The 22,525-nt window shown below is 46.7% G+C and overlaps 2 protein-coding genes across 6 annotated transcripts in view; both read right to left on the bottom strand.

Moving 5' to 3' along the window:
* Nucleotides 1–414: 414 nt before the first annotated feature.
* On the bottom strand, nt 415–11,341 carry AP5Z1 (adaptor related protein complex 5 subunit zeta 1). Of its 4 annotated transcripts, none has more exons than XM_055805344.1 (17): nt 11,068–11,337; nt 10,759–10,896; nt 10,297–10,483; nt 7,956–8,100; nt 6,749–6,861; nt 6,072–6,240; nt 5,489–5,584; nt 5,066–5,103; nt 4,826–4,988; nt 4,378–4,556; nt 3,778–3,920; nt 2,785–2,934; nt 2,441–2,552; nt 1,945–2,042; nt 1,539–1,671; nt 1,148–1,362; nt 415–832 (listed from the first exon to the last, which is right to left on the bottom strand). In XM_055805344.1, the coding sequence occupies exons 1-17, from the start codon at nt 11,106–11,108 to the stop codon at nt 562–564; spliced, it is 2,391 nt and encodes a 796-aa protein (XP_055661319.1). In that variant the 5' UTR covers nt 11,109–11,337; the 3' UTR covers nt 415–561. The 4 variants fall into 4 exon arrangements, with proteins under 4 accessions (XP_055661319.1, XP_055661318.1, XP_055661320.1 ...); XM_055805343.1 differs by having other exon boundaries at nt 5,489–5,629; nt 11,068–11,336; XM_055805345.1 differs by lacking the exon at nt 10,759–10,896 and having other exon boundaries at nt 5,489–5,629; nt 11,068–11,336.
* A 2,515-nt stretch (nt 11,342–13,856) lies between these two features.
* Nucleotides 13,857–22,525, bottom strand: part of FOXK1 (forkhead box K1) — a 56,160-nt gene continuing 47,491 nt past the window's right edge. For both annotated transcript variants that reach the window (XM_055804176.1, XM_055804177.1), the window contains exon 9: nt 13,857–22,364. In XM_055804176.1, coding sequence (XP_055660151.1) covers nt 22,144–22,364 — 221 coding nt within the window. In that variant the 3' untranslated portion in view covers nt 13,857–22,143. The remainder of the gene's footprint in view (nt 22,365–22,525) is intronic.

The following is a 22,525-nucleotide window of genomic DNA, read 5'->3' as shown; positions in this document are numbered from 1 at the left end:
GCTCTGGTCTGGTAGCTGTCTCTTGGATCTCATGTTCACTCTGATGGCAAGACAGAAGAGCAGTAAGGGCTCGCAGCAGACTTAATGGAGTCACTTCTGCTTTCTCCACCTCACACAGGCCTTCGCTTGGCTGATCTGCTGTAAGCAGAGAGGCAATAAAAAAGCAGATGCATAGCCAAGGTGTAGCGAGGGCACAGGGGAGGGAGAAACAAGTCAGAGGAGAGGAGGAAGAAGTATGTCTCCAAAGGGGCATGGTGTGCTGGCAGGGTGCATGCATTCACCCTCCTGCCACATTAACACAAATCCACTGGGATTTTCAACCCATACTGGCCAGGGAGAGATAAGACAAGCCTAGGAGACAGACAAGCAAGAGGCGCTAGGAGACAGAAATACAAGCAGCCTCAGACCAGAAAAGCAGATTCAGCTCTACTTATTCCCGTTTTCTGTTTCATTCACAATCATTTGCTCCCCATTTCCAGTTATGAGCAAGGCCTCAGCCTTGAGTGTCAGCAGTTTCCGAAGAGTTACAAGAGGTTGGAGCCTGTCAGAAACCTCATGTCCTCACCCTGGCATGCAGCCAGGAGCCGGCTCTAGGAGACGGGTGACTATGCTCAGGGCAAAAGGGAGGGAGTCATTCACCTCTCTCTGAAACCGTGTATTGGCAACACCTACAGGCGGCGTGAACACAAACTGAGCCACGCTTGGCATTTTCAGCAGGTTCAGGAGCTCCGTTGCCCGAATAAGGATCTCTTCAAGGTCCTCCTCGCGGTAAACAGAGGTGATAGCAGGGCTCTGCACAAATGTCCTCATCTTGGACAGGAACAAGGACACTCTGCAGGACAGAAGGACACAGACATCAGCTGGCAGGACCTTTGCACCCCGCAAGATCACTACTTAAGCCTGTGTACTCCAGAAGACTCTGTTGCAGGTCAACACTAGATGCTACCGAACCCCTCCTCCTGATGCAGAGTGTTAGTCAGCAGATGAATCCCACTTCCCCAAACTGTGCCCCTCCGCAGCTTGCTTCCCCTGTTCTGTTTCAGGTTCCATTAGTTGCCAAGCTTGTTAACACTAGCAAACATCTGCGTTTGCACCCACGAGATCTGCGTGTTTCAGCCCTTTGCCCCTCCCTGCTGACCATCCTCACCTGGGGATCAACTCCTGGCTGCGAGCTGCCAACTTGGTCAAGGTGGCCATAAGGACACTGATGGCGCGGGGCGGGTAGCTGGGGATGCTAGCCAGCGGTCGGAGCTGGGTGATTTCAAACAGCACGGCCTCTAGTGTCTCAAAGAACAGGTTAATCTGCTCCACAGTGCAGCGCTTGTCGTAGGACACGGACAAGTACTCTCCAACGGCCCAGACCTGAAGCAAAGGCAGATGTGCTCAAAGCAAGCAGAAGGAAAAGCCATTGATTAGTTTTTAGGGAACAGCAAATCAGATTAGCTAACGGTAGGACAGAAGAGAGGAAAGGGAAAGTGACCAACAGATTACATCACAGTTGGAGCAACCTGTGGCAGAAGCACGCAGGCCCTGCTTACCACATGGGTGAAGATGACCTCCTTGTTCTGGATATTGCTGACTGCTCCTGAGAACTCCAGAATTTCTGTGGACAGTTCCACGACGAGTGCAGGGTGCAGCCTGCACAGCATCGCCAGCTGTGAGCCCAGCACTCTGGAGGAGAGAGATGGGCAGAGCTCAGACCACCGGCAAGGTGGTCATCACCAAACCAAGGAGGTGCTGGCAGCACCTAGCCACTGGCACAGCAGCTGCATGCTCAGGATGTTTCCAGTAGGGCTGAAGGTGCAGTCCTCCTTTTGCACCCTCCAAAGATGTGTCTCAGCAGGGACTGGGCCACAACTTTCCAGCTCCTGGGCTGCCCTAGGATGCCAGGCTGCAGCCAGTGGAACGGCTGGGAGCTTGGCTGGGCCTCCTGTCCCATCTCACCTGTACACATCATCTTTAAATGCCGGGATGTCATAGAGCTGGTCGCTCCTCTGCAGCAGCAGCACCACCAGCTGGTTGATCAGCGGCCCATCTGCAAACTGGAAAACAGCCCTTGTTTCAGCAATACCAGTGACTTCCAGCAGCCAAAAACCAAACTAACCAGCCAGATAGGGTGGCTGGCACAGAAAAAACCTGATCTAGCAGGAGGGGAGCAGTACGCAAGGCAGGTATCAGGCACTCACTGCTCTCACCCACCTCCTTTACAGCTGGCTGAGAGAACAGTGTGAGGCCTCACACTGCACCATGAAGCTTTTCTGCTTCAGATGAAGTAGCCAGCTCAGTGCTGGTTCCTGTCAGTATTAGACCACCCCACGTTCCCACCATGCACCCGTCTGCTGAAGCTGCAGTGCCTTAACAATTTTGCTTCTGTGTGCGCTCACATAACAAGAGATCCCTGTGGCACAACTGGGAGCCAAACTCCCCCAAAAGAGCCTACCTCTGCCACCACCCTGAAAAAGAGCTCCAGTAAGACAGGGACAGTCTCCGCACATTGCACAACCCTGGGGCTGCTGGCCAGGGATCGCAGCAGCTGTCGAAGTGGAATCAGCCTGTGGGCAACAGAAGGGTTCCTGCTGAAGGCTTGCTCCCTGCTACTCTCCTAGCTGCCCTTCCCTATCCCACCCCACCCTTCAAAGAAGGCCTGTGGGTGCTTGGCAAGGCTAACACAGGGAAGAATAAATCCACCTCACTCCAGCCGTGAGCACCTATGCTTTCCCAGCAATCCCAGTGCTGGATGGCCGAACCAAACCCTTGTGGCAGTCTCCCACAGCAGCCTCCTACCTCTCTGGGGCATCCTCGGAAACAGATTCGGCGCGGAGAAGATACTGGAACATGCCTTTGTAGAGGGGATGGCGAAAAGCTTCCAGACAGGTGGCGGGCTTCACAGCTGGGTTGCTCGTGGCCCTCTTGGAGGTAGGAAGAGCAGCTGACCTAGCAGGAGGCATATACACAATGTGCTGCATTATAAGAATGGGCCAGAGCATGGTTGGAATCCTGAACAATGGGGTAACTCCCTTTCCACTGAAATGGGGACAACAAGTTGGTCTAATCCAGGCCCTCTGGAAATCAGACAACCAGGGTGGCAGAAATTTGTGAGCTCAGACCCCCACCCAGCCTCAGGCAATAACTCCAGAATTGCCTCTGCATCTCTCCTGGGGAGCGGGCAAATGCTGCTCTGTATCCCTCAGTCAGCGAAACCCACCATCATCTTCCCTCTAGGATGACTCCTTTTTCTAAGCACTCCAGAAAGAGCTGCTAATGTCAAGGAGGAGCAGAGGAACAGCAGTGAGAGCCAGATTCAGTCCTATCCCATCTTCCTGGAGACTCACAGTTCCCAACGGCCTCAGGAAGAAACCTCTGTATGCCTCCAAGAGAACAAAGTCAGGAAAGAGGGGTAACAGCAGGGAGGGAAGACCAGGTAGCCCACACCTTCGTGTTGAAGTGGTGGCTCATGGCAGACACTCCAGCATGCGGCAACTGTTTGGTGCTGGATATGGAGGGGGGAATGACAACAGCTCCCTGAGCACTGAGCCCCAAAGACAGTCCAGTACTGAAGTGTAACAGCTGGTCACCTTCTCTTCCCATGCACAGAACATTACCAGGAAAACCGGGCTGACATCTGTGCTGCTTTGTGTTAACCTGACTGTAGCAGATGCCTCTCATTCTGTGACAGCAGCAGCCAGAGGGCAGTTGAAGCTCAGAGAAGCGTGTACTAGGCTATGGTCAATGTCAAGACCTTGATTAGCAAGTGAGAGGAAAGGAAAGTAGCATTACCTCAGCTGGATGTCCAGAGCTGCTGTCAAACAGGGCAGGTCAAGCAGCAAATGGAAGATCTCAATGGCTGTGCTTGCATCCAGCAGAAATGGGAGAAAGTCCACAAACTCAGAGATAAGGGGTGGGCTGTTCCATGCCAGGAACTGCAAGCAACAAGCACAAACTGCTGCATTATCCCTGCTACTCCACCACACACCCAGACAATTCTCACACTGTGACCAAAAAGGACGGGGAAAGACACTTCTGAAAAGCAAACCCAGAAAAATCTGAGTGTTTGGTCAAAACCTAGGAGGCTGCTGGAAGCTCAACATAGGCATCTGGCAGCTGGCTCAGTGGCTGGCAAGCTGCAACTTATTAAAGTTTTCCAGAAACAAAGTGCCATGTCCCAGCTGTGTTCATTGTGCTTCCCAACCCACGGGCAGCAATACTAACCCAGACTCTCCTCTACTGGCGGTGCTAGTCACACCCAGAACCTTCTTCCCTCTTCAAACTCACACCTGCTTTTATAACATGGAGGCACATGGAGGGCAAACAGGGAGTTCTGGGGCACAGAAAGGAATGTGCAGCGGCTCTCCCCTGTGCTGCTCCAGCAGGTTGTACCTTGAAGAGATTTGGGAAGCTCTGCCTGAATATGCTGGAGGCCTCAGTGAAGAGCTGGCTGTTGTCTTTGCAGAATTGGACAAATTCGAAGGCGAGGGATGGGTTGTGGAAGAGCCGAGCCGGGATATCAGTGAGTAAGTGTTTGTAGATGGCATCGGAGTCCACATCTGCCGTTTTGCCTGGGAGGACACAGCACGCCGCTGAGCACAGCCCACCCAGCAGCCCTGCCAACAAGGGCTCCAGGGGCTCAGCTAAATCTGGGTTATGCTCTTCTAAAGAGCACAGGACGCCCCAGCCCCCGGGTCTCCTGGAGTGGGATCATCCATCCCAGAGTACAAACAAGGCTGAATTACCAACTCTGGCAGCCAGCAAACTGCCAGGACAAAATGCTGTGCTGAGAGTATGCAAGACCAGGTTGTGGAGGAGGGCATAAGAGCTGATGACTTACTGTGGTTCAGGAAGAACTGGGCAATGGGCAGTAGTGCCCTGGCATAAGTGGCATCCCCACAGATTCTGCCGTGCAGGATTTTCAGGAAGGAGACTGCACGGTACATGTAGGAGTCGTCCTGTTTGCAGATGATGTCCATGATTGTCACTGCCTCTATGAGACACTGCAGGAGAGCAGAGTCAGATCAGAGTGGGGGAAGCCACAACTCCCAGAGCTTCAGCCCCACCCCTGTGTACTTACAGCTTTCTGCAGGTCTCCATCATCTTTCTTCAGGGGTCCTGCCAGAGAAATGAGTCAAGTTAAACTTGAGTCCAAATAGGAACATTACGCTGTCAGTTTGAGCACTAACCCAGATTTCAGGACAGGTGGGAACAGACGCTGATCCCGATTCCAGACTAATGAGAATCAAGTTCCACAGCTTCCCCCCTGCCCCGGGCAAGTCAAGGGTAGGAGGCAGAACATGGCCGTTGCCTCCAGATTCCTCCCAACACCCCAGCTCAGGGCCTGTCAGTGACTTGCACCAGCTGCTAAAACACGTCCCATGCCTAGAGCCTGACTGCAGACTCGACAAAGTGAGATTCCAGCCCAAAAAGGCAGCGAACCAGAAACATTTTCAAGAACACTACCAAGGGAACTCCAAGGAGGGTTCATGGCAAGACTCACGCCGGTTGCTCTGCTCAATAACTCTCTGGCAGTACTCGAAGGCTTTCTCCCGCAGACGCTCCTTTGGGGGAAGTAGGCGACCAGATGCAGATGTAGCTGAGACCACGGACATAACAGACCTGTTCATTCCTGATTTGTCATCTACAGAATAAAGGTTACCACGTACCAGCTCATGTCATGGCCAATGTAACCCACACAGCTGCCCAGCAATAGCAAGGGAGCTGCCTGTCCCCAGGTGCACTGCAAAGAAAAGGTGGCTGGCGAAGAAGGGAGTGTTACAAGAACACTGAGGAGATGCTGTCTGCCACCACCCAAGACTTTTTTCTCAGGAACCCACGGGGTTTTGCCTGAAACTAGGGGACTCACTGAACAGGTAATTCCTCATGGAAGGGTCAGTAAGGATCAGTCAGCAGGTTCTGTGATATTCCTTCCCAAAGATTCCCTGCTCCTAGCCCAAGGGTTTGGAACTCTTGCTCATATTCCTGCCACTTGCTGGGTTGCTGGTGCAGGACCTAATCATCTCAGAGCACACAGCCCTCTTGGGAGTGCAACCCTCACTGGCCTGCAGCCCTTCAATTCGTACCTGAACTGGGGGTCTTCAGCCCCTTGCCCCCATAGCACAGCAGCCAATTTCGCAGCATGGAGAAGGCTTGCACATTGAGCCACTGGTCCTGCGTGTAGTGCTGACCCACTGAGAGCACTGTGAAGAAGTCCGTGGCAATGGTACCATCCACCTCGGTGACAGGACCAGGCTGTGAGAAAAGATGCAGCAGGTCAGATCCCCAGGGAGAGGCCAAGTGAGAAGGCAGGGACGGCTCTGCTGAGCCCACGGAAACAAGTAGCCCTCATTTATATGTACTATGGGGCCTGCAGGGGGGCAGTTATCCAGAGAGAGAGAAGCCAGCTGTGCTGGATCCTTTCCCCAGGTGAAACACTCCAGACTTTCCCCTTCTCTCTGACACAGGCCTCATTTGCAATCAGCTTTTAGTCAGAGGTACAAGGTCACTAAAAGACTCTCCCCTCCAAACTACTTCAAGGATCAAAGCTCTGGCTCTACAGCAGAACGCCTAGATCTTGGAGCTATAAATCCGCCTACTTTGCTTTCCTGTGTCTTGACCATTTATGCCAGAGAAAGTGACAAACAGCAGCAGCACTTCCAGGTTACCATTTCCCAAAAGAAGCTGATTCTGGGAACCCGACACAGCAGGTAACTGACTAACAAATGCCCCTGTGAGATAACCATGGCAACTCAGCACGTACCTGTCTGCTTCTGGGATTGGAGAAGAAGCCTCCAGAGCTCTGAGCGACTCCCTGTTGAATACTTGCATATCTCAGCCAGTCAGTCATCTTTTTACTGACTACATTGGTCTGTTCTGTACAAGAAAAGTCACACGGTCATTGCTAGATTGAGCAGAGAAGCAGCCTCTGCAACATACTGCTGCTACCCCTCAACTGCTGTGCTTTTCCTCCAGCCTAGATTGCCGTCTTTCTGATCCAGCAATCAGTAAAGAAACTGGTACCGCAACGTGGATGCCCTATACTCCTCCTCATACTACTTCAGAGTCCAGGTTCATTCACACTCCTTTCAGAGCTCTGTGTCCTTTTAATCACTCCTAGCCACTCGGTCAGTCTCTTGATTATTTTGCCTGTTTCCTCAGACAAAAAGTCAGGGACCGAGTGCTGGAACCAAGGACTTCCGGTACAAGATCAGTCAAGAAGTACTTGTTCCTTTGTCTCCATCCACAGCTGCTATTAAAAGGAAGGTGCAAAAATACCATCAAATATATTCAGGCAGTGACTGGCTTCGGCTCTGCAGACAAAGGCACAAATGCCTCACAGAGAACATGCAGAAGCTAAGGCAGGTAACCCTTCCTGCTCAGCCAGCCCGTACACTCCAGCCCAGTGTCCTCCCCAAAGCTTGCCCTGCATACTGCATGGCATACGCAAACCTCACAGGAAACTGCCAGAAACAGACTCCTGCTCACAACACAACTGCTCACCATTTTAAGCCTGGCACACTCTACGGTTTATTCATCAGAGCACATCGCTCATCACCACCCATCCAGCCCTGCCTCTCTTATGAAGAGTACCCCTAGCTGGTTTTGCTGCTCTCTTGAACAGACACACAGGCATGTCCCGGTGTGCCTGAGGCTCTTCAGGACGGCTGTAATTTCACAGTCCTACTGCACCTGGAGACCTGAGCTAGGGTGCATGTTACTGTGATACAAATCCATACACAAGAACACAGACTCTGGCCCCCAGAAGCAGCCAAAGCAGCTGAAGGCCCAGCCCCATTTTCGAGTGGTAGAATGTGTGTCTCACCCAGTAAGTTCACTTTCCTTTTGGCAGAGGTGTCACTTTTAACAGCAGTTTCCAAGTCCTGTTCCTAGCCACAGCCTTCAGAGAGCCTTCTGATCACTATACAGATCACAGCCAGGTTGTAATCTCAGGCCTTCCGTATATTTACCTTCAGTTAGAGATTCTGGTGAAAGCCTGATGACATTTGACAGGACAGGAAGAAGGTACCGAGCACTCTGACCCTCAGGCAGTCTTCTTTCAAGGACTTTTACAATACGCTGCCCCACAGCAGACACTTCAGCCTTCTTATTTCCCTTAAAAATAAAAAAAAAAAGCAGAAGTAAAGCTAGGCAGATAATCTACTAGGGCTAGAGATCACTACCATACAAGCTCTTCCATCATGCATCAATACCAATGTCAAACATAAAAATAACTCACAGCACAGGCTATTTTACCACCTTTTACAGAGATCTTCTGCAATGTGAATTCATAGATCCCAGGAGGGGAGTTGATGGAGCAACGGGTTTGTGGACAACCACCACCTGAAGTAGAATTAACAACTGCAATAGATGTCTTCAAATTAAAGACTATGATCCATCACTTCTAGAGCAGAGAATACTAGGACTACTCCCCATGTGGTCAGCCTGCTAGTTTAATTGCTAAATTAGAAATCTATGAACATCAAATGGACTGCTGTAACATGTTCTAGGACTGTCTGGCTAGTCCGTGTTCTCACAATGTGGAAAATAAAGCAGCCTCCCCTTTTGGAAGCTATTAAGAGCTGTAGCTTTGAGATGCTGTCAAACCCTTCTGGTCCAAGACAACTTTATTAGGGATGACATGTGGACCTGGACTTTTGACAAGTGTTTTTTCGCCATGAATGTCATCATGCCAACAAAAAGTAAACATTCTCTGCTGCTCAGGATGGCTGGCTGCTAATAGCAACAAGCAAACACTGGTCTCTGACACTCCCCATCTAATAATCAGATTTGTACCAGATCACTAGAAGGAATTAGGAAACTGCAGGTGAGCTTCCAGTGAGGAATTTCATGGGGGAACCTCATCCTTGACTAGGGCTAGTTTCTGTGCTTCTCTTGTGAATATATGTGAATGAATCAACCAAAGCAATGTACAGACAAGAAAGTGTAAGGTTTGGGGGTGGGGATCTGTGCAATGAAGGAAAATGAAGAGACGGCCCTGCCCTTCCCGCAGATAGATTGCTGCAGCCCACTGCAAATGACAGGGCTACTTATGTGTGTCGCTGACAAGTGTCTTGTGGCTCTGAGGAAAACCTGACCGAACTCAAATCAGCAGCAGGTTTCCAGCTCCTAATGCAACACCAGAGACTGTGTTCTCTGGAAAGCCGAAAACTTTACAAAAAGAACATCAGTTTTGTACAGCAAAGAGTGGCAGGGGGCAAAGAGTAGGAGGATGACCTCCACCCAAAGCAATGACAAATGAAAATATGCAGAAGATGTTTTTAAAGGTTCTGCTGAGGTATGGCTGCTTTCATGAGTGAGGCTGCTGCTCATTGCACCCCACACTAGAGAAGTGGTACCAAAATCACTAAGTATTTAATTTAAGTTATTAAAAAATATTTTTTTTAATATTTTATATTTTATATATTTTAATAAGAATTGATTAAAACCTCCTCAGGATTTTAGTTGTAATCTAACAAAAATTAACACACAGGGTATGTTTTTACGTGACAGAACTGCAGGACAGTCTCTCAAGGCTGGACATGGGAGAGAGGTGCCTTGTAAGGCAGCATGTAAGTAATATGTCACTGTTTCTGTTTCTGTGTTTTCATTTCCTCTAGCTAAGTAAGACTCAGAGGCGTAATCAGAAATGTAGGAGGCATTTCTAAGTAGACAGTGAAACTCAGAATGAGAAGTTTCAGAAGAGTATTTTATCTTTATCAGGCACAACAACAGTAAAAGAAGTAGTAAAAACCCAGCCTTTCCAGCTTATGTCCCAGAGGGCAGTCAGTGCAGGCAACACTCAAAACAGGAAGATCCTCGTGTTTTCTCCTCCACGGAGAATCTAGATCTTTGAAGTGCCATCCACACTTATAGCCCTTCATATTTTATAGGTTCTATGTATATTTTTTTACTTTTGAACATAAAAGCCAGTACCATAAGAGCAAAAAGAAGCAGTAATAAATTCACTCTCAAATCTTTTGCTTTACAGGTTCAAGCAGCCCTGACGTGAGCACTAAAGTGTTCCTTTTTGTTTCCAGTTAGTTACAAGCCTGCTTGAGGTCCTCAGTCTCTATATATATCACAAATTTAAGCAGTCTTTGTTATCAAATAATAAACACAGAAAAAGCTGCCATTTTTTCCTACACAAAACAGAATAATTAGGTTCCTTAAAGGAACATATAAATGCTTCTGCTTTTTCCTAGATACTTTCAATTGATTTTCGCTCTCCTTGAGCTCAGCAACCAGGGAACAATCAGAAAACAAATCCATATTGACAAGGGAAGATTTCTAACTTGACAGGTCATTTACCTGAGCCAGAAGGACGGAGGATACCAGGCTCAAGAGCTTTGTATCTTGAATCTCATCACAGGAGAGGATCAGATCATTGCAAGGTGACATATCTCTCAGGATAGCAGCACATAACACCTGAATCTGCTCAGGGCACTTGGATGAACACAGCACTGTCTGCAACAGTTCCACAAACTTGCCATCTAGCCTGGAAGAGTCACAATAAAGCATTGCTGCAAGAAACGATTCAGACATTTATTTCGTGCATGTTCTTGTTCTTGGGATGGTCTCCCTTGACGGTGACCCTAATGCCAACTTATCACCTTCACTTCTGAGTTTTGCTCCTTAGCGCAGCTTGAAAGGGTGCCAAGCCACGCAAACATGTGTAAGTCTCGCTGCAAAAGGAGGCAGGCGCCTTCTGCTTAGCAATGGGGGGTGGGCTGTGTTGGGGTAAAAGGGGCAAAGAGGGGCTGCACCACTCACCTGCGGGGGTACTTGGTGGCGGCGAGGGCGAGGTGCAGCCTCTGCAGGCAGTCGGCAGCCTCGGGGCCCAGCTCCGGGCCCTGCAGCAGCGCGGCCAGGCGCGAGGCGAATCTCCACAGCTCTTCCTCCTGCAGCTCCCTGCCGGGGGCAGCGGGTGCTGGTAGCCCGGCCGCGGCCCCCCGCTCCCGGGCCCCTCAGAAGGCCGAGCCTGGAGGGGCGCACCCGCCACCCCCCAGCCCGCTGCGGCCCGCTTCCCCGCTCCGGCCCGCCCTGAGGGGACCTGCCGCCCCCCGCCGCCGCGGCCCGTACCTCGCCTGCTTCAGGAAGCTCTCGGCTGCCGCCGTGAACATGCCGGAAGCTCCGCCGCTGCCCCCCGCTAGGTGCGCGGCCCCCGCGGCCCAGTCCGGTCCGGCCCGGCAGCTCCGGCGGGGCGCGGCTGCTGCTGCACGAAGGTTCCGCCGCGGGGCCGGGCCCGCCGGGGGGCTGAGGGGCAGCGGCAAGGCCCTTCCCACCGGCCGCTCGCCGGTGATCTCGGGGTGCTGCCACCGTTATTCCCGGCCGCAGGAGGCCGAGGTGGAGCTCGGCGCCGCACGGCACGAAGGAGGGCAGCTCCCCGGCCCCAAACCTACCGGCAACATCGCGGCCTGGCCGACGCGGGGGAGGGTTTTCAAGAGCCTGGCCATGAAAGATGCCATCAGCCTTTCCTGCCAAAAAAGCCACGCTTTTCAGGAAGGGCAAGAGGTGTGACAAATAGCTGCTCGGCGGGTGGTCCTCAGAGCTTCCAAAAGGTTAAAAAAGCATTAACACCTCCCTGTTAGTCTCTCCTCCCAGCTGCTAATAAGCCTGATGCTCGCTGCCTCGCTGTGCATCACCCTGTGGAGAAGGGGGCACGGAGGCAGCTTGGTGCTTCACCCTTCGGTATGTCTCTGCCCTACGTCCTCCCAGCACTAAAGTTCGTTAACGGTGTGCCTCAGCAATTAGCCAGCAGAGCATCAACTCCCTTTTGCCCTCTGAAGACACTGCAGCATCCATCACCGCAGCCACTGACAGTGGAGTGGGGCATGCAGGAGCCTTTGCCGGTTTCCTTGGACATCATCTCCTCCGGCTCCATCAGAAGACATGCCCAATGCTCTCCTCCGGCCGCATCAGAAGACATGCCCAATGCTCTCCTCCGGCTGCATCAGAAGACATGCCTGATGCATACGAGGAGCCAAAGATATGACAGTTTTAAACAATGCATCCCCCATCCGATTCCCCCCAAAAAGCTCTGGCTGAGTCTCTTTGCCATGCTGTGTACAATTTTTTTAAAAACATTAGTCAGTCAAATACAGCTACTTTACATCAATTGAGGTCTTAAAAGATATTCCTATTCATTATTGGAGCTCAGAATGACTGTTTACTCAAACCCTGAACTTCAATTTTAGCTCCATTAAGAGGACAAGGGAAGACAAACCTAACTATAAGGTAGGTACAGAACAGTCTTCTGATCTCATATGCTTAAATGAAACTAATTGTTATAAATTACAGGGAAACACACCAAAATAGTTTATCTTCCACAATAATGTTCCACTTCATGACAAAAAAAAAGCTTGAGCTGAAGGAATAGTTTGTAATTCCCAGGGGAAGCATTACTGATCACTCACACACACACACATATGTTCACTCTGCTGCAAGTTAACAGCTTCCCAAATAACTGACATGGGATCAAAAGTAGGGTATCTGTGAATTCTAAAACAGTGCAAGGTGTCCAGACATATACTTCCTTCTTACTGCATTTAATGAAAATAATAAAAGAAAAAAAACCCCTAAACCACTCTGTCCCCTCACACCGTGAGAAGGGGTAAACTGCACAACACAACAGCTGCAGGAATCTGACCTCCACCCCCACCCCAGTACTGCACTGGAAGGATGCAAGTCCGTCACTGAAGCAGCAAGGAATTTCAGGGCATTTTCTCTTTCATATATAATTTTATTTCTGGTTATAGAAACAAATGCTAAGAGGAGAAGCAACATTCCCCAACCACATACATCAAATTAAGATAACAGAACAGTTAAAATAAATGAAAAAAAATAGTAGAAATTTAAAACTTTGTTATAGCTTTAAAATATTAACGTTCTTGATACATTAGAAATCACATTCAGATCTCAAATTACTTAAAAAAATGTATGGCTCCGTATTAAAAAATAAAACAAAACACAAACAACAAAACCACTGTATCCCATTTGATGTGGAAATTCAGGTCCTGCTCCTCGGATGCTTTTATTTGCCATCTCCTCGGTTGAGCAGCAGCCTTCTCAGCATGACCAGGACACTCTCCCACCCCCAGTGGGAGCCACAGTCTGCCTGTGCAGTTAAGCATCTCACAGGAGCAGTGCTGCAACATGGACAGATAATGATGAACTTCACATCCATTGCCCCAGATGGAGCTTTCCCCCTTGGGATACATGCTTGCTTTTTAAAAAGCACTGATAATGAAAACAAGTCACAAAAAATACTTTTGATATCAGCTGTAAAAAAAACAAAACACAAAACCCAAAAGAGCTGGCTAGAGAAGTCTTGTACAGGCAACACTAGGAACTGAAATGCAAGCATGGCTTTAGCTCCCCCATCCATCCCCATCTTAAATTTAAGTGCCAAATCGAGGTGAAAGGGGTAAGGCTCCCCCAGATCTCTGTAGCAAAACACTTCTGTCGAGCCTTTGAGGTATTTCAGGCCCTCGTCTCACAGCAGCATTCCCCTAAGAACTCAGTGGGAATGTGCAGCTGCAGAACAGGGGGAGATTCAGATTTTATTTTTTTTTTTAAAGCAAATAACTCAGAGTTGGATCTGAATTTCCAGCTTTACCATCCATTGCTCACATACATCTTTTGATTTATCCCTAAACAGCTTTTAACAGTCCTTTGGATAACAGTCCTTTGGATAGCTACAGACTCTTGAATGCTCTATTTGGTGATGTGGAAGGTGGCTGGCATGCTGGACAAGGTGAGTCTCACTGCAGTACAAATGGCGTGTCCAGAACCCAAGACAACATACAGTCTTGTAAGATTTTTGTATTGTAAAGCCACTCCATTTTCTGTATCAGTATATTTGAATGAGATTTTTTTTTTAACATTCTCTATTTTATTTGCCATTAAAGCAAAAAGATCTTACAGACAATACTCTGGTTCCTTCTACTTCAAGCCCATTTGGGAGAAGGGGAAAAAAAAATATCATTAAAGCTAGTTTAGGTTTACAGTAATTCATTTGCTACAGAGCCAACTTGCCTACTTAACAGCCTGGCCACATCTGAAGAGTGGCATATAAACCAGCAGAACATTAGGATGTTCTACACCAGACTTTTAGCAGCAAGGCAGTGGAACAGAAGGAAGTCTCACTTTTTCTGCTCTATTTAAACCTCATTTTTCTTCAGCTAACAGACATTTCTCCTCAACTTTGCCCTTAGATGTAAGGAAGGCTCTTTTTCAGACTGCTTTAAGTGGAACCAAGGTGGGACAGAAGCAGGACTGAAAAGTCTAGATCACAGCAAAGGTGCATTGCTTAATTCAGCAGCAGACACAAAGCAGTAACCAAATCCTAGGGGAAGTCTGGTTTTCACAAGGACTGTTTTCTGCTGAGGAAGAAAGCTGTTTCCTTTCACTGCTCCTACTCTAGTTACTCTTCTTATCACCTGTTCCTCCCTTAAGTATCAAAGCCCAACCATCAGACAGTAAACACCACGGTGAAGCATTCACTCAGGTCCCTACAGAGAAAGGAATTTCTACTTCTGGAAAAGTAATTAGGAAGCCAAGTATCACCTGCTTTAAAGAACAATTCTCACCAGGCCCAAGGGGGTCAAGAGACACACTTCTGTGAATTTCGTGATCCTTGTGGAATTAAGCCATGACTGAAATTGGGCCAGTTAGGTAAAATTTACTCTCTGTGAATGGGAACATTAGAAAAAACTCTCATGCATTGTTTTTAAGGGGATATACACACACCTCATGCCCCATGAAGAGACAGAAGCATCATAAAAGGAGAATAATCACACCACAGAGGAAAAGAAACCATTTCATAGTGCCCCAGTGTTAGCTTAGCCACCTGACAGACAGACAGGGAAGAATTCTTCAACCTTACAACATCCTCATAGACCCTCTATGAATTTCCTCTGTTAGAAGTAAGGTCCCATTACTTACAGAGCAGAATCTGTAAAGAACTCCCCGATACCACATCTAGAGATAATTTGAGACAAGAAACTATTCCAGCTTTCATTAGTGCCATTTGGGGTTTTTTCTTGCCAGAAAAGCAGCATGGACCAGGGTTGCTGAAAGCATGACAAAGCCAGAAGCAGGGCTCCTACGCAAGGAAGATGCAAGTACCAAGTCACCTCTTCTGCTCTGCGAGAGGAATGAAAGCAATCACTGAAAGTAAAGCTGCTTCTACCAGCTGCTCACATTTGTTACAAAAATACATACATCATTCTTCTAGAATCAGTGCCTGGTGTGGGAATTTACCAACATACTGTATAAAAGTCTGTGTAAAGTACCATTTAAGAGAAAGAAATAGTCGTGGACCATTTATATATCTATATTGACACACATACTCACATACACACATTAATAAATACAAATTTTATGTTTACACAGATCTAATTTAATATTTTATGAAAAAAAAATATTTTAAGGGTTTCTTCCTTAGCTGCCACCTGTGAATTGTCAATGTTTTATTTCTATCTTGAGAGCAAAGGGGTAGACTTGGCAGAACTATCCTCAGGCTCTGAAACTTAAAAGTCACATGTAAGGAGAAGACCAGCCATACATTCTGAAGGGTTTTAATTCAGTGTTGGTAAATGAAAAAGTATCAAAAGAATTTTCTGAACATATAAATACAAAGGTTAAAAGTTGATTAAAAATCTGGAATTTAAATATAGTGCTCCAAGAAACCCAAGTATTTTTCAAAATGTCTTGCTCGGGCCAAAGTAAAATGCTCACTGCTGTATTACTGGCCCATGAAAGACACCCTAACAGAAAGCCCACCACCACAGCTAGGTATTTTCTGCTGATTAGTAGATGTGCATATATCCACACCATGTGCACAAACACATGCACTGTCCTGCCAATAACCCACCTAGCAGAGAGATGCTGATCTCATCACTGCCAAATAGCTGCTGGGCAGCTGCAGAGAGAGGCGCTCCAGCACGAAGTCACAGCTACGTTTTGATTAGGTGCAGATCAAAATGCAAGGCGGCATCACTTCCCAATCCCATCAGTTCCAGCAATCCAGATGACCTTGTAGTGTAACTGTTTTCTGCAGCACAGCTGGCTCCGTCGTAAGCTACACTTTACGACAGTAGTGTATGCTACAGTAGTAGCAGCTTTGGCATAATTTTTCACCCAGAAGGAAACAAAAAGTTACATGACTGAACAATCTGTTGTGTAACTGCAACCTAACACACAGATTCTCACCAGATGCAGACCTTCAAGCAATGGCATTAAATTAAGAGCTGGATTAAAGGACTCTGGAGTTGACAGAAGCTACAAATAGAGGGGAAAAACTCTGATGGGGAGCAGAAACAGGAGCTGCCTGAGAGACTGGCTGGCAAAGGAAGACAGATCATTTGCTGCAGGATAGCATTTGCAAACTCAAAAGCTCAGTGTGCGGCAAGGGCAAAATTATGAAGCTAGTAATTTTCCTTCAGAGGCTCATTCTTAATGCTCTAGTCCAACTTATTAGCATCAGGACTAAAAAACCTGGAAGATTTTGCACTGGGGCAGAAACTCAAGGCAAGTTCCACATTGGATTGAAAGTATCATTTGATAAAGTAAAACACAGGTATTTTTAGAAGTGACCAGGATCCCTCAGTGCTGCCTCCTGTTCAAAAAGCTCCAAGACCCAAGCTAGCACTCTTTCTTGGAAGAGGGACAAGATGGTTGTATACATATGAATGCAATCCAGAGTATTTCCAGATCATTTTGCGACGCTTGTTTTGTACGCTTATAATTGTCTTGCAACAAGAGACCAAACAGGCACTGGGCTGTACTTGGAAAAAGCGTGGCTAGCAGGCAGAGCAAAGGGGTTCTTCTTCCACTCCATCCAGCATTTGTCAGATTCTATCTGTAGTGCTGTGCCCAGTTTTGGGATTCCCAGTACAAGACAGAGAGGAACCTTCTGCAGCAATTCCACCTGATGCTGTGGGAGCCTGAGCATGTGATGTTCGAGAAGAGACCGGGACAACCAGGTTGGTTCAGCTTAAGGAAAGAAATGGGGAAGGTCTTACTGGTGTCTTCAGCTACCTGATTGTAAGATACAGTGAAGGCAGGGCTACGCTTTTCTCAGATGTGTGATGTGAGGCAATTAACATGTGCAGCTTCATTGGAAATTCTTTTTAGGTGGCTAAGAAAAAGTTTTCACCTCGTGGGTGGTCAGAGTGGAACAGGGACCGGAGTCATGGAACTATCTCTGGAGATATTCAAACGTCAGATGAATATGATCATAGCAACATGGACCTACTTTGAGCAGCAGGTTATAGTAGATACCTCTAAAGGTTTCTTCCAACCCAAGTTATCCTATATTTCTACACAGCTCTACCAATGGCAGCGACAAAGAAAATTTGATCTTCCCTAATAATGCAGCTTTATATGCTTTTTATTTAGAGTGATAAACTCTAAGTCACAGTTTAAACCTCAGAAACAAAGATGGAACAACCAAGCCATTGGAATTTAATCCTTAGATGCAGTAAGCTTGAAGAAACAGCTTTTGATCCTCTATGGAAGGATACAGAGCTATTGCTAGATTAAATCCTTGACATCCAAGATCCCCAAAGCTAGCTATAGCAGGGAAATGTTTCTCCTTTCAACCTACATTTTGACATTCATCTACACACTAGCACACATCAGAGTGATACCAAATATCTCACTGGGAACCGCCCTTGCTAACACAGATGAAAAGCTCTAACATCAATTTAACATCCCTAACAGTCAGTGAAAAAGTGTTCCATACCACACTGTATGAAAGCTCAGGTCAAGATGCTCTCACTTGCTTAGATATAGATCCCTAGACTTCTGAGCCTCAGGTTTTATTGTACTGCTGGCATTTCCCTACTGAAAAAGGGGGAAAATAATGTGGAAGTTAACTCTGAATGACAGTTCTAAGCCAGTACACAAGACAGATGTCAAACATACAAACCCAAGTTCTTGCCCCCCAGAACCTGAAGCCAGACCATGACATTGATTGCAGAAGCACTGCAGAGGCTTCAGCTATTACTTAACTATTTCTTTCCTCTTACAAAGCTTTAACATCTCTCTGAAAACATACTCCTGAAACACACTCCTGAACAAGCTGTGCCCAACAGTAACATGTCTAAAATACAGTATGAAAATAAGATACAGGGTGACCACATTGACCTTTTTCAACCTGCTCTGGAGCTCCATGTGTCCCACAGGTATTTTCATTCTTGAGTCCTTGGGCAGAGCTTAATGCAAGGTGCTGCTCCCATCAGTGGATGAAAGTGAATGGATATGCTACAGGGGACAGTGTTAATGGTATGGGGGAGGGAGGAATATGGGAAGAAAAAGGAATTGAAAAGAATATATGAGCTAATCATGAACTTCATGCTCAGCACTGTATTGTGTTACCACTAAATCAGATTAACTTGATATCACTGTAAAAAGGTTCCTGTATATCAAGAGCCAAGGTCAAGACAAAACAGTAACTAAGGAATTCTAGTGGAATAAACCCAGGAACAACTGCATTCACTTCTTGCAAGCTGAGGCAACAGAAGTTGCTGTGAACTGACCACAGCCAAAGTAAAATCAGTTTTTGTCACTGCCCAAGATGAAAAAAAACAACCAAACCCAACAAAACCATTGATAGTGAACAGTGAAAAGTGACTTCACACTTTAACAACTTGGAATTAAAGTTTTCCCAGGTTTAGGTTATAGCAGGTTAAATATTCAATGTGCCTTGACCTTTGTCGGACAGCAGAAGATGAGTGAAGCCTCCAACTCATCTCCCCGTTCAAACTTCCCTCAGTTAATATAACTGAAGATGTAAGATGGAACTTGTTAGACAACTTAAAATAATCCAAGCACTGCATATAACCATTAAGCTAAACATTTTCTTTCTAGTTGAAGACTTAATTCTACCAATTCTACCAACAAATTAATTCTCACTCCTCTGCAGTGCTCAAAACAAAGCCTGGGGAATCAGGACTGATATGTACAAAAGAGTAGTGCTGCTTTCCAGACTGAGCAGTGTGCTGAAAGAATTAATCTGGAGGCCTGAAACAAGATGTCCCCATCTCACGTGCTCCAGATGAGAACCACGTTTTTCCATAGCTCAAGAGGATTTAGTAAGAACTGTTATTTTACGTAGTATCAGGCAATGATATAGGTAATGTATTAGCAAACCTACAAAAAATTTTGAGTGGCATGGCTGCTTCCTACAGTAGCAGGAGGATGCAGCAGACTGATAAAGCAAAAATCCCCTGACAGGATGAACAGAGTTCAACGCCTTAAGCAGAACAGGTAAACAGATCAAAGATATTTGCTTGTCCTCAACTCACATTTTAACCAGCAGGCATCGAGAGCCACAAAAGGAAGACTGAGAAAGCGTTATTCCATTCTAAATACTTAGGAGGCAGATCTATACACACAACCTGAGGATGGACTTTGAAGAGGTATCTATGAAGCAGCAGCTGGTGTATGAAAACCCTGTCATTGAGCCGATTTACTTCTATGGTGCTGGAATGGTGCTGGACTAGTTTACTTAAGTTTAGGGCCTAATTATTTAGGCTTTCCATGAAAAAAAGCAGCAGTAAAGAAAAAAAATCCACAAAACTTTGGCAGATTCACGTTCTGAACATTTCTGAATAATTCTGTTGGTTGCTCATCCTGCGCTGACTCACCCGATGTACTAGAAACCCAGGCTCCTCTGCTGCGGGCCAGCTTCCTAGCCTCAGGGCTGTTTCAGAGGCGTGCCTGTATCTAAACCAGCAGTCACCCCAAAGTAATGATTAATCACAGATAAACGATGCTGCACTCTCACTTGTGTGTTCTTCCTTGAAATCCATTTTATTGAATTCTGGCTTTGAAAAGGCTACAGAAAACAGAGCTAATCATGTGCTTTTCTGCTATGCCGCACCTAGCCTTCCCAGCAGGAAAAGTGACAGCTGGAGGCTGGCCTGCTTCAATTACTTTGTGGTCTGTAACAATCCTCCTTCACAAAATCATTTCAAAGTACTAAAATCCAATCTAATAACTTGTCAGTAAAGGCACACACCTAAATTATGAAAGCCTAGCTGTAGATAAACGAACTGTCCTGAATATTCTGTGTGCCTCTAACTGCAGAAAGTAACCCCAGATCATGAGACCAACAAGTTTTTTCTTTCTTCCAGAAATATTTCTCACAAAACAATTAGCTTGAGAATAAACATGGCTGCGTTTTATTCAGGTGGTAAGACTCAGCTGTTGAATAGCGTTTGGCAAAGAGAAAGGAAACCTAAAAGGGAACAAGTCATGCCAGCTGATAGCTCGTGGATTTCCTCCCCCTCCCTAGATTCCAGCAGACGTTGAACGGTTGTGCCTTACCCCCAAACCCCCATGGACACACTGACAGTATCATTTACTGCACATTGAGGAAATCTTTTTGCAACATGTTTATGCTGTGGACTTGCCTCTCTGCTCTGCAATAGCATGGTCAGACTGTACACCTGACAATAAATCAGTACATATAGGGGGATAACCTACCAAAGGCACACCCCATCCCTTGTAAGTCTCTCTTGCCATTAACAAAGCCATAACACTTTTTAAATTAAAAGATCTCTGCTGTGCTGCCAGAAGACAAGTTAGCCAAGGGGATTGCAAACAGGCACAAAACCAAAGGGGTTAGCTGGAGGCTATGCAGGGGGCGACTTCTTTGCCAGTCACAAAGTGTTACATGCACCCACTGTTCCACATGGCTGAACTGACTCAAATCTGCTTTACTCACATGACATACTTGTAGTACATGATGAGACTGAAATACAGTTTGAGTAAAAAGCCTCCTCCTAAATGGCCAAACCAAATGGTCTTCAAAGGAGGAGAGATGGGGGAGGGAGCCAAGCAATCAAAGGAAACCTCCAAACTCCTTTTGGAAAACCTGTTCAAGACCTTCAGTGACTGTTGCCACATGGAAATACAAGGCCTATTTTGCCTTGGTCTCTACACCCTTACAGAATTTGTATTAAACACTGTGCGAACTCTGCTGCCTCTCACCCCAGCTCTTAACTTCCCTCTCAGAATAACACCAGAGCTTTGCTGTTAGCCACAGCAGAGGGCCAGTGACCGACTCCTACCCAGCCCTGGCCTCCTGACCATCATCCATCTAGTAGAGGACCACACTACCTACAGGAGGTGAAAGTGGACTGCTTTAGTACAGAAGACTAATCAATATTTTTGGAATTTCACAGAGACAGTGGCAATGTCTTCACCTGCAGTGCTACTCTGAACGAAACCTGGTGCTCCAGCACAGGATGTGATCAATCAAATGCACACAGAACCTTTTGGAGACACCCTTACCCATGCGATCCTCGGTCATCAAGATACTTTGGCTGTTGTCCAGAGCAAGTGAAGAAATCACTGAAGGTACAAACCCCTTTGTTTTTAATATCTTTACAGGAACCAAGTTAATACAGTTCCTCTGTCATCTTATTCTCCCTCAGACAGAATGGAGAGAAGTTGCATCTGGAAATCCAGGTGGCTGAGCCCTGTAACTCATCCTCCTGAATCCCTACATAAATAAACATTTGTTCATATTCAGAATTTTTCTGTTTTGAAAAACAAAAAAATCATTTGCCTTTTTCTTTAAGCTTGGTACCATGTTTCTTTAATGTTGTTGTGAGATACTGCACCCATCTTTCAGCATTTGATCGCCTTAGGTGGCCTTTTTAAAACGGTCCTATGATTCAAAGCTGAGAGGCACAGTATTAAGGCATAGAAAATGAGGAGTTCTCTTTCCAGGGAGCAGACTGTATTTTTTGTGTTACATTCCTTTAGATGCCGAACTGCAAATCCCATCCCCTTGGAGCCAAAAGGGGAAAAGACAGTTACAAATATCCCAGCAGCCATACAATCAGTTGTCTGTATTTTTTTTTGAATCTTTTGTTTTTAAAAAAGGAAAAAAATATCCCATAGGTAAAGACAGAACAGAGTTCCAGACATGGGTTCTTGGGAGGGGGTTTCCATCCTTTTTGGCACCTTGTGATTCTAACAGCTGTTGTCCTCCCATTTAAAAATCTGACTTTGAAAAGAGCTCTTTATCCGATATGTTCTGAGCTGTTACAGTTGTGGTTTGTTTCTTTTGAAAGCTGCTTTAGGGCTCCTGCCATCCCATGCCCACCCCACATCACTCCAGCTCCTCCCACCGGTTCTTCATTCACTGGTTGCCTGTCCTTGTGGCATTGTAGATGTGATGACTCCAGTTTGGGCTGGGATTGCTCCACTGGACTCTTCTATCCGGGGTCTTTTGACTTCAGGTTCACTGGAAGAGGCTGCTGCTGTCTCTTCGGTCCTTGTCTCACATACCCGGCTGACTACAACAGGAGTGGACGAGCTGGCCTGGGCAGCAAGGAGCTGCAATGGATTTGTAAGAGCTGAGAAGTAGGATGAGAGAGAAAGAATTAGTGTGATGAAGTAGTACAAGTGTTTATGATTCCAGGAAGCAAGAAAACAAAACACCAGTCAAACAAGATAGCTGGCACATATTCAACTGTTGTTTTCAAGTCCATTTTGAAAGACTTGCTAGCTTTGTCTC

The sequence above is a fragment of the Falco peregrinus genome, chromosome 5 (assembly GCF_023634155.1).
Source record: "Falco peregrinus isolate bFalPer1 chromosome 5, bFalPer1.pri, whole genome shotgun sequence".
Classification (NCBI taxonomy): Eukaryota; Metazoa; Chordata; class Aves; order Falconiformes; family Falconidae; genus Falco; species Falco peregrinus.
Note: the sequence above shows the minus strand (reverse complement) of the source record. Positions and strands in the feature narration are given on the sequence as shown.

Excerpts from the sequence above, each read along its gene's own strand:
- AP5Z1 (XM_055805343.1), bottom strand. The coding sequence starts at position 11,108 with ATGTTCACGGCGGCAGCCGAGAGCTTCCTGAAGCAGGCGAG. Across the intron at positions 10,484-10,758 it reads GCCACCAAGTACCCCCGCAG|GCTAGATGGCAAGTTTGTGG; the intron begins GTGAGTGGTGCA and ends TGACTCTTCCAG. Across the intron at positions 833-1,147 it reads AGCCAGGAGTTGATCCCCAG|AGTGTCCTTGTTCCTGTCCA; the intron begins GTGAGGATGGTC and ends TCTGTCCTGCAG.